This window comes from Diceros bicornis, chromosome 20 (assembly GCF_020826845.1).
Source record: "Diceros bicornis minor isolate mBicDic1 chromosome 20, mDicBic1.mat.cur, whole genome shotgun sequence".
Classification (NCBI taxonomy): Eukaryota; Metazoa; Chordata; class Mammalia; order Perissodactyla; family Rhinocerotidae; genus Diceros; species Diceros bicornis.
In genome coordinates, this window is record NC_080759.1 from 3,473,842 (window position 1) to 3,489,485 (window position 15,644).

General features: G+C 47.0%; 2 protein-coding genes across 3 annotated transcripts in view; one reads left to right on the plus strand and one right to left on the minus strand.

Annotated features, from left to right (window-relative positions):
- The window catches only part of SLC1A6 (solute carrier family 1 member 6), a 164,473-nt gene that overhangs the window by 41,845 nt on the left and 106,984 nt on the right, over positions 1 to 15,644 (minus strand). The gene's annotated exons all lie outside the window — the stretch shown is intronic.
- TEKTL1 (tektin like 1) lies at positions 600 to 7,913 on the plus strand. The gene is made up of 7 exons (XM_058563430.1): positions 600 to 1,169; positions 2,366 to 2,470; positions 5,936 to 6,134; positions 6,530 to 6,696; positions 6,829 to 6,924; positions 7,013 to 7,126; positions 7,659 to 7,913. The coding sequence occupies exons 1-7, from the start codon at positions 600 to 602 to the stop codon at positions 7,911 to 7,913; spliced, it is 1,506 nt and encodes a 501-aa protein (XP_058419413.1).

Below are 15,644 nucleotides of genomic sequence, written 5' to 3' on the forward strand. Positions count from 1 at the left end.
CTCACCATGTATCCTCAAGGGCCACTGCGTGTCTTGGTATTATTTGGCTGTGATTCTGACTGTGAGATCATCTTTTCCATTTCTGTGGCTTGCACTAAAATTCCCAGGTGATGGGAGAGAGTGGGGCTTAGATGGAGTGCTAAGGAAAAATTCCTTTAAGATGGTGATATTTAGGCTGGGTTCTGAAGATTGAAAAGGATCCAGCCATGGGAAAGACATGGAAAAGTGTATGCCACGCAGAGGGAATGGCAAATCCAAAGCTTTGAAGTGGGAAAGAGCTCAGTGTGTCCTAAGAGCTGGAAGAAGTCCCCGTGCTGCTGGAGGTTAAGAAGCAACAACAGCTCGAGGCGAGTTAAACAAGGTCAGCTTTCTCAAGGAGCCCAGATTCCAAGCCACCTCTACCGGAGCTGGGAGCTCAGAAGCAAAGGCTGCATCCAACCCCTCCCTGTAGTCTTTCCCCTCCCCCACTTCTGGAACCCTGTCTGCCCCGTTGCCGCTGTCGTCATGGTGACGGGCGCTCTGTTTCACTTATAGGCAGGCCAGGAAGGAGTTTCGTGTCGTTGGGGATCCCGGCCCAGGCGGGGCACCAGGCAGCGACAATGCCCGTCTTGATACCCCCAGCTCAGCACAGTCAGGACACGCGCGTTGGGGCTCCAGCATGGCGCGAGGCGGCCAAGGCCACAACGCAGAAGGCGCACCAGCTGACGGACCGCTGCGGGCAGGAGGTGGTGACCATGTGGCAACCCAAGGACAGCGTGCGGGACCCGCATGTGGCGCGCCACCTGTGCCGGGAAGCCTACATCCTGCCCTGGCGCTTCCGTGTGGAGATGCTCAAAGGCGGTGGCACTTTGGAGAAGCCGCCGCCAGGCGAGGGCGTCACGCTGTGGAAGGACAAGATGAAGCCGCCCGCCTGGCATGCCCGCCTGCCGCTGCCCATGCACCGCGACGCGCGGGCCCTGCAGACTGCCGAGGTGGCACATGTTCACGCACGCGGAGCGCGCCTCACCGCCGCCCGCCTGGGCCGCGCGCAGCACCAGATCAATGGGCAGCTGCGGCTGCTGCAACGCCAGAGGGAGGCTACCGACCACAGGCTCAGCGAAGTGCGCAAGGGCCTGCTTATTAACCAGCAGAGCGTCAAGCTGCGGGGCTACCGGCCCAAGTCTGAGAAGGTGGGACCATCCCCGCAAGCCCAGTCGCAAAGACTGAGGCCTCTGCTCCTGGATGCTCAGCCTGAGAAAAACCCGGCCCATAGAGAAAATACTCTCCCCCCAGGCCCCAACTTCAGTGAGTAAGGGCACAAGAAGATGAGGACACCCCCAAGATGAGGTGCCTGGGTTCCCAGCCCGAGAGAGTGAGACCCTTCCAAGGGGATGAGAGCCTCAGCCCCTTTTGCCCCAGAGAGGGATTCTATCCCACTCCCCCAGCCAGGGAGAGAGCCTGGGAACCCTGAGTCAAACTAGATTAAATCTTCCCAAAGAGTAAAACCCACAACTCCCAGCCCAGGCATGAAATCACCCACTCAACCCCCAGGCGCAGAAGGTGAGACCCTTCCCTGGGCGTGAGACTCTCAAGGTCCCAGTCCCAGTGAAAACACACCAGACGCCCTCAGCTGAGGACACCAGGCGATGCCCTGGTCTCAACCCAGAAGAAACTCTCCTCAAATTTTTTTTAAACCCAACCCTCCCCCTTCCAGCCTCCGGGAGTGCGAACCCCTCCCCAGGCCTCATCTGGGGAGAAAGAAACAGGTCCTGGCTACAGGTTGAGACTCCCAGCCCTGGCACCCAAGAGTTAAGCCCCCAGCCAGGGAGAAAGGGTGAGACCCCTAGTCCCAGCCCTGGTGCAATCCTCCCCTTAAAGTGAAACCCCAGACCTCTACTCCAAAAGGGGGAACATTCCAGCCTCCCTGAAGAGAGATGACACCCCACCCACAGAGAAGGATTCTTACTGCCAGCCCCCAAATCCAGATATTAAGACCCCAAAAAGGCAAACTTCATCATCCCTATGATGAGATCCATCCACTTCTAGCCAGAGAGAGGGGATAAGACTATCTCCAAGGAAGGGGGACCCCAGCCCCAGAGCGATAACAACCTGCCCCCAAGTCATCTCCATCCCAGCTTACTGGGCTCCTACCTGTAAAAGGGAGAAGCCCCCAGCCCCACTCTCTGAAGGGTAAGACTTCCCCCAATTGAGAGCCCCCTGAAAGGATAAAGCTTTCTCAGAGAGTAAGATCCCCAAAAGGTGAGGGGACCCCCAACTCCATTCTCCAAACCCAGAGTTTATGAAGTTGGCAAACGCTTTACTACCCTGGAGAACTCTCCCTCCAGCCCTCTCCCCAGGTGTGAGAGATTCTCTCCTTGTTTTCCAGGTCCCTGACAAAGCTGACAGTATGCTTACCTGGGAGAAGGAGAGGCTCGAGAGCATGAAGAGGAAGTTGGAGAAAGATATGGAACAATCAGAGGCCCTGCTCAAGGTTGGAAATACATGAAGCCAAGTTAAGGGCTAGAGGGGATCCCTGGCTCCCTAATGGGTGAACTGCCCTGACCTTGGGGACTGTAGCCACAGCAAATCCCTCAACCCACAAACCCGCCCACCCTGACCTGTCACTTTTTGAAATGGAAAAACTGGGGCTCTGGGGGATAGAGTTAGGCCTCAAAATAACAATGAACATCCACTCTGTGCCACTCTGTGCCAAGCCCTGTGCGGTCCCTGTGTTAACTCCTTAAAACACTCCTGTGATCCCCTCATTAGAGACAGGGAAATTGAGGCCCAGAGAGAGGCTCACCAAAAGTACCGAGCTAGCCAGGGGCAGAGCTGTGGTTTCAGCTCAGGTGTCTTTTTTTCCAGCTTTAGGGAGGTATAATTAATAATTTAAAATTGTATATATCTTTAAAATGTACAACTTGATGATTTGATGTATGTAGACATGAAACAATCACCATAATCAAGGTAATTAACATATCCATCACACATAGTTACCTTTTTGTGTGGGTGTGGTGAAAACACTTAAGATCTACCCTCTTAGCAAATTTCAATTACAAAATATAGTATTGTTAACTATAGTAACATTGTTGTACATTAGATCTTCAGAACTTAATCATCTTGCATAACTGAAAATTTGTACCCCCTGACAAACATCTACCCATTTCTCTCTTCCTCCAGCAAACACCAGTCTACTTGCTGCTTCTATGAGTTTGACTATTTTAGATTCCATATGTAAGTGAGATCATGTGCTGTTTGTCTTTCTGCATCTGGTGTGTTTCACTTAGCATAATATCCTCCAGGTTCATCCACACTGTCATAAATGGTAGGATTTCCTCCTTTTTTAAGGCTGAATAATAGTCCATATAACATTTCCTTTATCCATTCATCTGTCAATGGACATTTAGATTGTTTCCATATCTTGGCTATTGTGAATAATGCTGAAATGAGCATGGAAACACGATCCTGATTTCCTTTGGATATACACCCAGAAGTGGGAGAACGACCTTGTGGTTCAGCTCAGGTGTCTTGAACATAGCTCTTTACACTGTAACATGTGCTCGTCTTTATTGGCCCCAGCTAGAGATGGCCTCTCACTGCATCCTTCACTCTTGCCACAAGGATTTCTTTTTGAGCGCACTAATGGAGATGGGAGACTAGCCAGGTCTCATGAGCCTTTGGGACAGGTTAGGGTTAGCTGGTAACCCGTGCGTGCTTTTGACTCATCCATTTAACAAATATTAATCCAGTACCTTGGTGTCCCAAGCACTGTGCTTGGCACTGGGGAAAAAGTAGTGAACAAGGACAGAAGGCCCTTGCAGAATTGAGTTATAGGGGCATTCAAAGAAGGGACTGGCCAGGATGGGGGGGTGGGGTTAAGAGAGGAGACCTATGGCTGGTGCACCGCTATCCCTGGTGCTGAATCTTAATTGCAGTCACCCCACCACTGTCATATTCCTTTAAATCTGGTGATGCCTGAAAAATCCTTCAAGGAAGTCTGAAACCAACAAAGGAGAAGACTCTGAGATAGGGAACGGCTTGAAAGAGAGAAAGGGAAATAGGAAGATGGGAAAAGACAGACATACATAGAACCCAAGAAGGACCAGTGGAGAGGCCTGGAGTGAATATTTCGGAGAAAAATACTCACCACCAAGTAAACATATTTCAACTTAAAATTAGGAACTCAAACCTCAAGCTGACACTCAGAACTTTCCCAGGGATCTCACCATGTGTCTCTAGAAGGCTCACTGTTCCACTGTGCAAGTTAATTCATACCTTCTCTTCCTTCAAACTTCTTCAACTCCCTGCTCTTTCCTCATTCTCAGTGCAAGACCCCACTGCATGGAAGCCACCGCAAGGAACCTCTCTCATTCTTCTTCTGCAAATCTTATAATTCCATCTACCTCTGCACCCACATTCTCCCCCTACTCCTGCGTCATCAATATTTCCTTCTGTATTGTATCATTCTCACCAGTGAACAAGTGGGAAGTTTTTCTTTAATGGGTACAGATCTGTCTGGGATGTTGAAAAAGTTCTGGAAATGGACAGTAGTGATGGCTGCACAACGTTAATGCCACTGAACTGTATACTTAAAATGGCAAATTTTGTTATGTCTATTTTACCACAATAAAAAAAACCCACATCTTTTGATCCCAGGTGCCCCTCCAGATAGTCCTCAATTCTCTGACCTGCTCACCATGCAATCACGTTCTCACCTGCTGACCCTCTCCCTTCTTTCGGGCAGGCCCGGATCAGTTCTCTGCACCACATCCCCACTCCCTGGCACACTGCCTGCCATACAGGAGGAGCTTGATGGCTATTTGAATTAATGAACAAAAAACTTTTTAAATCCATTTTTTCACCCAAATGGATGAATCCCAAAGATATGTTATTCAGCAAAAGAAGCTGAACTTAAAGAATACACATTATATGATTCCAATTATATGAAGTTCTAGATTTCAAAAGCTTTTTCTTAAAGATTCAGATAGCAAATATTTTAAGCTTTGTGTGCAATACAGTCTCTATCACAACACTCAATTCAGCCAGTGTAGCACAAAAACAGCCAGAGACAACATGTCCATGAATATGTGTGGCCGTGTTCCAATATGATTTTCTTTATAAAAACAGGCAGCCAGTCCATAGGCTGTAGTTTACCAATCCCTTAAGGAAGAGGCAAAACTAATCTACAAGGCAGCTTACCTGGGAGGGGAAAAGGGGCCCCAGGGAAATTTCTAGGATGATGGAAATATTCTATATTTTGATGAGGGTGGTGTTTATATGGGTATATACATATGTGAAAAGATGTCTGTTTTAATACAACTTTCAAATTGCAAGTATCAAAGGAATGCAATGTGCTTTATTTTTTAATGGTGGAAGTAGGATTTGGATGGGAATGGGGGTTCCAGATGAGATAGATCCTGGGGGAGGTGCGGGGGAGGACTCTGAGGACAGCAAAGGGCTCTTGATATTAATTAGAGAAGAGGAAGGGAGACCCCAAGGCTAGGAGTGGGGGTGGGATAAGCCCTGAATGCAGTGGAGGAGCAAAGGGATGGCACAGGAATACGGAAGTGTAGGTATAGGCAATGCTACCTCTCCACTTGACAGATGCAGAAATTGATGGGGGAAGGGGCTCTCTCGGGATGCCAGAGCAAAGCCAGGCACAGAACCCAAGCGACTGACACCCAAGACGAGGGAGCTGCCACCAGCCCCTACTGCTCCCCACCCAGGGTTACTGAAGGCTTCTGGACAGGGGGTGAGAAGGTGGGGGTCTGAATTTCAACACTTGGAAATTGCTCCTGTCCGGTTGCAACAAGAACTGGAGAGGGTCACTCTAGATGCAGACTAGCTTTGCAGTGCAGTCCCCAGGAGACAAATCTCTTCCAGCCACCCCCACACCCAACCTACCAGCTCACACTCTGCCTTCTTCCCTTGCCTCTCTCTCCTTCCTCACCCCCAGGCCCTGGCCTCCTGCCGAGACACTCTGGTCTTCTGCTGTAAGGAAAGGCTCCAAGCTGTGGACCTAATGAACCAGCCACTGGATAAGGTTCTGGAGCAGGCCGGCCGCCACTCATGGGTGAACCTCTCCCGTGTCCCCACTTCACGCACTCAGGGCCAGAAAACGCCACCTCCAGACCCTGTGGGCACCTACACCCCAGGTGGGCCCCCGCAGAGAGGAGCCCACTATAGTGGGTGCCCTTGGTGCCCAGCCCTCCCCCACTTCTCAGCTGCCCCTTTCCCTGGGGAATTGCCCCCCTAGAGCAAATGAGAGAACTGAAAGCCAGTCTCCAACTGAGCCCACATTCTTAATTAGCTATTCCCCTTGCACAGTCCTGCTTCCCACACGCGTGCATGCGTGCAAACACTGGTCAGTCACTCCCAGGTGCCACTCACACTAACCCACTAACAGCCCCTCCCCTGGACTTTCTCCCAGTCCCTCGATAAAGCCCCCTCGCCCAGGGCCCACCACCACCTGAGGGTAGAGAGGGGGACGCAGAAAGCCGGGGTGGAGAAATGGGCCTTGTTGCCCCACATGCGTCCCGCCCGCCAGCAGAGTGCGCCGCGGCGCTGTACGAAGCCAAGCGACTGTTGATGGAGTCCAAGGACACCTTGCTAGAAATGGCAAAGAACGAGGAGGACATCCAGGAGCAACAACAGCAGATAAGCGATCGAGTGTGCGCCTCGATAGCACAGAAGACACGCGAGACCTCGGAGCTGATGGTGGGCGCGGCGGGCACGGTTCCTAGTTGGCGGCTGGGGGCTAGGGTGGGAGAGTACCGAGGCGGGAGTAGGGGACGCAGGAGGAGAGGAGACGAGAACCCGGCGTGATCCCCTGCGCTCTTACCCACCCAGGAAAGAATGAACATGACCTTAGGACTGATGAGGGGAACTATCCACCGGTGCACGAAATTCAAGCAGGAGATGTACATCACCCGCGGCCTCATCAAGGTACGGTTTGGGGAAAGGGTCTGCGGGGATGAGGCCAGGGGTGCCCCGTAGGCTGGGCCTCACTGCTCCGCCCACCGCACTCCGCCAGGGTCCTCTGTCAAAAACTCACCTGGAGACACGAGAAAAGCTGGACAGACCCCTGGTTCGCGTGTACCAGAGACACGTAGGCACCCAACTCCCCGAGGCCACGCGCCTCGCCCAGGTGAGCCCTCTCCGTCCCCCTTCCGCGCCTCCCGCTCTCTCCAGGCGAGCCCTGCCATAGTAAGATTCCTTCCTCACGCACGTCTGGTCCAGGTAAGACCCCCTCATCCAAGTCTGTCCTTCAACTCCTGCTCAAGAGGAGGCCCTCCGATACCCACACCTGTCTCAAATAAAGTCCCCTCGATCTCTGTCCGCCTCATCCCCCACCCACTCATGATACGGCCCCTCTCTCAGGCTACCCCTGAGGAGGTTCCTTCTTCATGCACACTTTGCCTAGATGCTCTCTCACATCCGAGGTCCACTCCGTCCTCACTCTCCTGATGCATCCCCTCCCTCAGCCCTGCCCTGTCGGGGGTTCTTTTTCAAGCACACCTGGCCCAGGCGTGTCCCTCCTCATCAGAGGCCCGCCCCCTCTTCAGCTGTGCTCCCTTCACACACACGTCTGGCCCAAGTGTGTCCCCCCACCCCAGATAGCGTCCCGCCCTCCGCTCCGGCTCGCCTGTCCCCCAGTACGCCCCCCACCCCCCCGCCAGGGCACTGACAAGCTGCAGCGCCACATCTCGCACGTGGAAAAGAACCTGAAGGAGCTGCTCGCCACGCACAAGAACCTCACCTGGAGCCTCAACTGCAAGAAGATCGGGCATGACGTTGACTACAACGTGGTGCGCCTGCGCCTCCGCCAGCGGCACCCGCACGTGTGCTACGAGCAGGCGCAGCGCCTGGTCAACGACTGGGACCCGCGCACGCCGCCGCCGCACGTGGAGTCCAGCACCGCCGCCGCCGAGTGACAGGCAAACCCCTGCCCCAGCCGGCCGGCCGGGCGCGGGCTGAGCCCTGGGAGCGGAGACTCATGGCCCCATGGCTCTGTCTCCCCTGATGCACCCTCCCTCTAAGCGCCCTCTATCAGAATTATAGTAATTAAAAATAACAATAATTGCCATTTATTAGGCACCTACCGTGTATCAATCACTTACCCTACAACACGCTGTAGGCAGTGTATCCTGGAAGTTAACAGGATGGATTTGGGCACCAGATTTCTGGAGTTCAAATCCCGGTTCCCCAATGTCAAGCTGTGTGGCCTTGGGCAAGTCACTGTTCTTCTCTGGTCTCAGTCTCCACTGGTAAAATGGGAAGAATTACAGCACCCACCTCAAAGGCTTGTCGTAAGCACAGACAAGTTCATATGTGTAAGGCCTGTAGAATGGTGGCTGCATATAGAATATCCTCAATGCACCATGAATTATCATCACCATTTTACAGTTGAGGATACTGAGGCACAATGAGGTTAAGTGGATGGCCAAGGTCACACAGCTAGCAAGTAGAAGAGCTGGAATTTTAATCCTTGACTCTAGAGCCTGCACTCTAGACAGAACTTAGGGCTCTCCTCTGTCTTCCCCTCTTAGATGAACATGGGTTCCCCCTACTTTCTGCCTTTGTTGACAACACAGACGCACACACTAGGATGCAGCTTCCCTGGTAGGCCGCTCTGGCAGAGGCTGTTTATGCTCCCAGAGCCCAAGCAGCTCAACTGGGGAGGTGGGATTGAGTCCCATTGCCCTATTCTCTATTTACCTCTGGGGTGGAGGGGAAACTGCTCCTTCAAAATTCACAGCATCCTTCATTCATTTATTGAGCCCCTACAGAGTGTGAGGTTCTGAGCCAGGCACTGAGAGTGCAGCAGTGAGCAGGGTTGACACGGTCCCTGCTCTCAGGGAGCTCACGGGTTGATCAAATGCAACCAAAATCATCCTTTTGGATGCAGCTCTAACGTGGCCTCCTATAGGAAGCCCACCTGATTGTACCCACCCATCCAGGCATAGCTCAGCTTCTCCTCTGTCTTCTCATGGCCTCCTGGACACTCTCCCATCACAAAACTCCTCACGCCGAGCTATGATAATTCTCTGCTCTCCATGGGAAGATTCCAGGGTGTGGCATACAAAAATAGGGGGTTCATTCAAGCCACAAATATTTCCCAAGCAATTTCTGTATGCCAGAGGCTGTGTTAGGGGATACAGCGCGGACCAAAACAGACGTCATCCCTCCCTCGTGGAACTGACCATGCATTTGCCAAGAATGGCCCTCAAAAATATTGTTATCTTTTTGGCAAAGCCAACCAGTCACACGGACACAATGTAGTCTAGCCAACAATTTGCAGAGAAGGAAATGAAGCTCAAGAAAGTGAACTAATTTGCCCAGGGTCACAGAGCCAGCAAGGGACAAACAGGGATTTACACCTGGGTCTGAATCCAAGCTCTCTGCTTTGTTCCACACTGCTAGCAGCAGCCGTGATCTCAGCATGATCTTTATTGGTCCCCAAAACAACTGAGTGGAGATGGAGTAAATTATGCCCATTTGATAGGGATATACAGAGACAAAGGGAGCTGCTTGCCCAGGATCACTGAGTTGAGAAGGAGTAGAGCTGGGGTGTGGGTGGGGGGTGTCAAAGCAGCTGTGTCTGACTCAGAACCATTGGGCATCACAACCAGCTCCCTTATCTCAAGAGGGACTTCACAGCCTGGGGGTCACCAGGGGGTCCCTGGGGCCCAGACTTCCCTGGGAAGGTCCCTCAGGCACTTCCTCCCTGTACCAGTCAGGATGCCAACAGGAAGCAGATAGCCCATACAATTTGAAGGAGGTTTAACAAAGAGCTGTCAGTTGATTCCCATTATTTGCAGATTCTGTATTGGTGAATTCACCCAACTCACTAAAATTTATTTGTAACCCCCAAAATCAATACTGTGGTGCTTTCATAGTCATTTGCGGATGTGCACAGAGCTGTAACAGATTTTAGTGGCCCAGCCCAATGCACATGCTCCCAGCTGAGGTCCAACAAGGTAACACTCTGCCTTCCTATTTCAGCTCTCATACCTACACAGGTGTCCTATTCACAGTCTACTTGGTGCCACATTGTTTCGTATTTTTGTGCTTTTTGTTGGTGATTTTGACATGGTCAAAACCTTGTTTATGACTCATTTTACAATTTCCATGAGAACTCCACTCAGTCTCTCATGCCCCTACTTACTCAATCACCTCTGGCTTGGAGCGAAGGAATTTACCTCAGGAGGTAATCAATGACTTTAATCTCCTGTGTTCCTTGAGGCATATCTGTACCTTGTGTGGGAGATCAGGATTTGGCCACCCTGAAATATATCTCTTTACCTTGATTGTTTTCTCTAATGGACATTTGACCTCCCCCACTAACTGCCTAAAGAATTTGACATAGTAACTCCTTCCTGGAACAGATCTTCTATCTGATGGCTGTAATATAATGTAAAATAGATGTTACAATAGGAAAGGCACCAACAAGCCCATCTTATCAGAAGTTCTGTCTCTCTGGCCACATTCTCTGGATGGCCCTGCGAGGAGTTGCCAGACAAACATTTACATTTATAAGGGAAATCTCCATTTGTAAAGGTATCTCCCTCTCTGTATTGGGAAGAGGGGGGATGACCTCATTTCTAGAAACTTATCCATGTGGAAGGTGAGGCCTTAAATCTGCATAATAACCTTACCCTTGTTTACTGTGCTTTAGTGGTAATGTCCTGTAACTGACACCCCCGACCCCCAACATCCTCCTTTGTCTTTAGCTGAAGATGGTATTTAAGACGAGAATTTCTGCTATTGTGTTGAGAAACGCAGTGTCCCTAGTTTCTCCCATGTATACATGTTCTTAAACTTGGTATTATTTTCTCCTGCTAACCTGTCTTGTTAATTATTTGGCCAGCCATAAGAACCTTAAGGGAAAGGGCAGAGGGGGATTCTCCCTCTTCCCCCTTACAGTTCTGGCATAGCTGGCAGGATCCCCACTGGCTGGCAAGTTGCCTTCTCTGGCTGGAAGACCTGCCTTCTCCCTGGACTACTGCAGATGATGAGTTACGGGAACGCCTGACGAAAGCCGGCAAAAGGTAAGACTTCTTACCACGTCAGGCTCCCGGAATCTCTATCTGCGGGGTCCGGTGGAAGCAAGCGGTGAGAATTGTTTTCTTTCTAAATTTAGATTAGCAGGAGAAAGTATTTGAGAAACTAGTTTCTTGTGCTTGTAGTGACTCTGGTAAATTTGGTAAAGTACTCTTGGTTTTGATGTTGATCCCTTTTCCTCCCAGAGTAGTCTCTGTCTTATTCTGTGTCCTGAGAACTTGGCTTTGTGACCAGTGAGAATCTTCTCCTTGGTCTCCACCATACGGAAGGTGCATTTACTGGGGTGCATCTTGGTGGCCAGTCGAGTACACTGGGGTTCCGAACTGTCTTTGTCCGGCTGTGCCAAGCTCTCAGGGGAGTTTGTCATAAAGGGCCCAGTCCATAAGGGCTTTTGTCATCTTAACTTTCGTTGCTTGTTAGTGCTGGAAAAATCCCACTCCAGTAGCGCCTGCCCGGTGTCACAGATTAGCGAGCGGGTCTGTGACTGGAGGCGTCCCACGCTATTGTGGGAGACCAGAGACACCGTTTTCACTACACCATCCTTACCGCCTGTGCAACGAAGGTCTTTACTTTCTCTGAATATCTTTGGGAGTGAATTCTGTGGATCATGGGGGCTACATCATCTGCGCCCTCACCAGGGACGCCTCTTACGTCCATGGGAAAGATTTCTTCTAAGCGTGGAAAGTTACCTCCGGGTCTTGCCTTAAAAAGGCTTATTGGATCGAGTCACTATCGGAATAAATATACAAATGAAGATCCTACTCGTCAATGGCCAGACAACGGATCCTTTGAATTGGGAAAACTTCTAAATTGGGAAAACAAAAAATGTTTTGAGAGCTCTCACATAATTAATTAATTGGTACCTAAGAAAAGGCCAGAAAAAGAAGGGAAAAATTTGACTAGCCTTAAGACTTTGACTTAGGTTACAACTGATTTGAGAACATGTAAAAGTGTAAGTGTTGATAAGATTATAAAGGTTGGAATGTTTGAGCTAATTTTATATAAAGAGGTTACATCAACTTTGCCTGAGTATATTTTAAAATGTCTGACTGGGAATGCTTCCCTTGTCCAAAATTATAAGACCAAGACCTATTGATAAAAGTCTTAATGAAAACTATGTTTATAGAGGTATAAGAGGTGATGAAATTTACATGAAATTTTGTAAAAAAATCTGATGTTATTTCTATTACACAACCGGTAAACAAAAATAATAACTTAAATGATGGGTAATATTATCTAATGTCTTATGAAGTCTTGTAGGCAATCTAAATAATTATTGGGAACAAGTAACTAAATAGTTGTGAAAAAGATGAATGTTGGGTGAACTTTAAACAATAATTATGTGTTATGGTGGTTACAGCTTCCAAACTCTTTTTGGCGACTTAAAACTTTAGAGTTTTGCTAAATTTTATGCTAAAAATTCATTGAGTGTCTAGATCATTTCCAAATAAGATAAGCTATTAGACATTGATTGCTAAGTGTAGGTTTGTCTAGTTTGCGGTTCTTATTGCAGGAAAACTAAAAGATGTTTTAGGTCTATTAGTAAACATGTCTTGTGTTTTATTAAGAGATTGTACTATAAAGTAACATGTTTCCAGAAATTATGAAGTGTTTATAAATTTTCCAAGCCAAAGATACTAATGTAAAAGAAAGTTTATAATTGCTTACTTAGTTTTTACTTACAAATTAAGGTTTCTAAGGGTTAAAATTTCTCATTAGTATATGTGAGTGAAGCTACTAAAAAATTAAGAAAAATATGTCTGTGTACAAGGAAAGTAAGACGTATAAAGAAGGTACAAAGAATGGAAATATTTTGTTTGGTTGACTAAGAAAGATAAATTTGTCCTCAAGTACTAGGAGGTAAAAGAAAGACATGGGACAAATTCTGAATGTAAAAAGAAAGTTATAGAAGGTTTATGGAAGAGGAATTCTGAAAAAGGAGCTTTATGCATGGTCAAGTTGGCTAAGATTAAAATGAATTTAATTAAGTAAATGAGTTTTTTTGTGTGTGTGTGAGAAAGATCAGCCCTGAGCTAACATCTATTGCCAATCCTCCTCCTTTTTTTTCTCTCCCCAAAGCTCCAGTAGATAGTTGTATGTCACAGCTGCACATCCTTCTAGTTGCTGTATGTGGGACGCGGCCTCAGCACGGCCAGAGAAGCGGTGCGTCGGTGCGCGTCCGGGATCCAAACCCGGGCCACCAGTAGTGGAGTGCGTGCACTTAACCGCTAAGCCACGGGGCCGGCCCAGTAAATGAGTTTTAATATCAGAAGTAAGCTGGTACAAAATTATAATTTTGTCTTATTTCTCTTAAAGGGATAATTTTCTTGAACTTGATAAAGAGGTTATAAAAGATTTTTCTTTACCTTTGAGTAAGTCTACCTAAAAGACAGAAAAAAAAAAAAAAACCCTGTTAAAATAATTTCCTGTGTTCTAAAGACTGAGGTCTCTCTATTAAGGCTTTTTGCACTGTTAATGCTCTGTTTGCCTTGACTTTTTATATTTTTGACAAGCTCCCCAAAATTCGTATCTTAAATAGTCTTTCTTTTACTTTTTTTCTTTGGGAATTTTCAAAGGGCCCTGGAACTTCTCAAAGAAATTTCGTCTCTTCCTATAAGTAGGAAGATACTAAACTTATTAGGCTTATTCAGTATGTTAAGCTACATGGGAAGCATTGTCAGACAAGTGATGATAAACCTGCTTAGGTAGTGTTTTGTGGGTAAATGTTATTGATATAGGTGTTTTAAAATTGTATAAATTCTGATCTGTCCTGGTCATCAGTCATAATTATGGTTATTATTATTTTAAAGTGTTGTATGTCACAAAATTAACCAAATTTCTTTGTCAATTGCCATTTTGAGGTCTTGTTGTTTACAGACTTATTTCTTTGCTCTAATGCTTTTGCAAAATATGTTTCATCTTCAGAGAAGGTTATGGAAAAGACTTTTACTCTAGAATACAGGTTTCTGACAAACTTTCTGATCATAAAACTGAACTGGGTAAAAAATCACAGAAATCTGATGGAGAGACTGATAACTTCATGAAGCTGCTAACAAAAAGAATGGGATCAAGAATGGATTACACAGGACTGAATGAACTGATAAGGATGATTATAATTTTTATGATTTTTCATTTGAAGTATTGCTGAATTTTTTTTTATAATTTTATTTAGTTATTTATTTTTTTTTCCCCCTAAGTCCCAGTAGATAGTTGTATGTCATAGCTGCACATCCTTCTAGTTGCTGTATGTGGGACGCGGCCTCAGCATGGCCGGAGAAGTGGTGCGTCAGTGCGCGCCCGGGATCCGAACCCGGGCTGCCAGCAGCGGAGCACGCGCACTTAACCGCTAAGCCACGGGGCCAGCCCGAAGTATTGCTGAATTTTTAATGTTTTATTTTTTCATATTTAAGGAAAACTTCTTCTCTTTTCTCCTGAGCTAGCTATGATTTATAGCAATTTGGTAAATGATACTTTTATAAGCAAAATTGAAATATTTATCTTTTTCTCTCTACGTGATCCCTCCAGGATTTGGAAACTCTTAGTAAGTGAGTATTGTTGTTTTCATGGCAATATAGTTATTTGCATAAGTTCAATAAGAATCTGTTCTCCTTATAACAGGACACAATTGGAAACACTGGTTATATTACCAAGGCTGTGACTGGAACATCATATTTGCGATATAACCATACAGCTTTTGAGGAATGAAGATTGGACTTTATGGAGTGAAGCCACGTGGAAATATTGGCCTGGTACCTTATGTTCCAAGCAACACTTACCAGGATAAGTAAAGAATGTCACTTATCTGGCAGGTACAAGGAACCTCGAAATATTTTGGTGGAACCTCAGAAGAGAGGAATTCACCCAAATCTGTGGGTATTACAGGTGAATTCTGATGACAAAATCCTTGGCTTGGCTTTCCTGGCCTGGAGAGGCCTTTGAAGTTCAATCTGAGATTTCTTATAAAAAGTTCCAGCAAAGCAGATTTAAAAGAGCTTATATGATCAATTGCTATTCTTGCTGTACTTATGCAAATAATTGGGCCAACTCTATTGGAACTAGACTTATTTTGCAAACTAGTTAGTTTTAATTTGGCTATCTTTGATAAAAATGAGGATGATTTTAGAGAGAAAAATTATGTTTCATTAAAAACTATAGTATACATTTGCAGAAATTAGATTCTAGTTTTGTTAATTGTCTTTTAAGGTTTTTGTTTTATATCTGTTGACTGGACTGGATCCTGATTTCTTCTAGTCTCCTAAAATATCTGGCTACAGATCTCCTAACGAACGTTTTTGATTTTTTCCATAATTTTCATTTGAAATCACTGAGAACTGAACCTGCCCTTTATCCTGAAGCCTTACAAACTGAAGCCGATGGACTTGATATAAACTTGAGAGATTACCTGATGACATCATCAGAGACATTTTAAACTGCAAAAGATGCTTTGACGCTGACATCTAAAAATCTTCTTAACTGGCTGTCCTCTGAACTCAGAAACTCGTTTACAATTTGCTCCAACCATTAACCTTGTTTTTCTTTTGTTTCCATAGAAATGCTTCTTATTAAATACTTGATTGCTTGCTTCCACAATATAGGCGTAA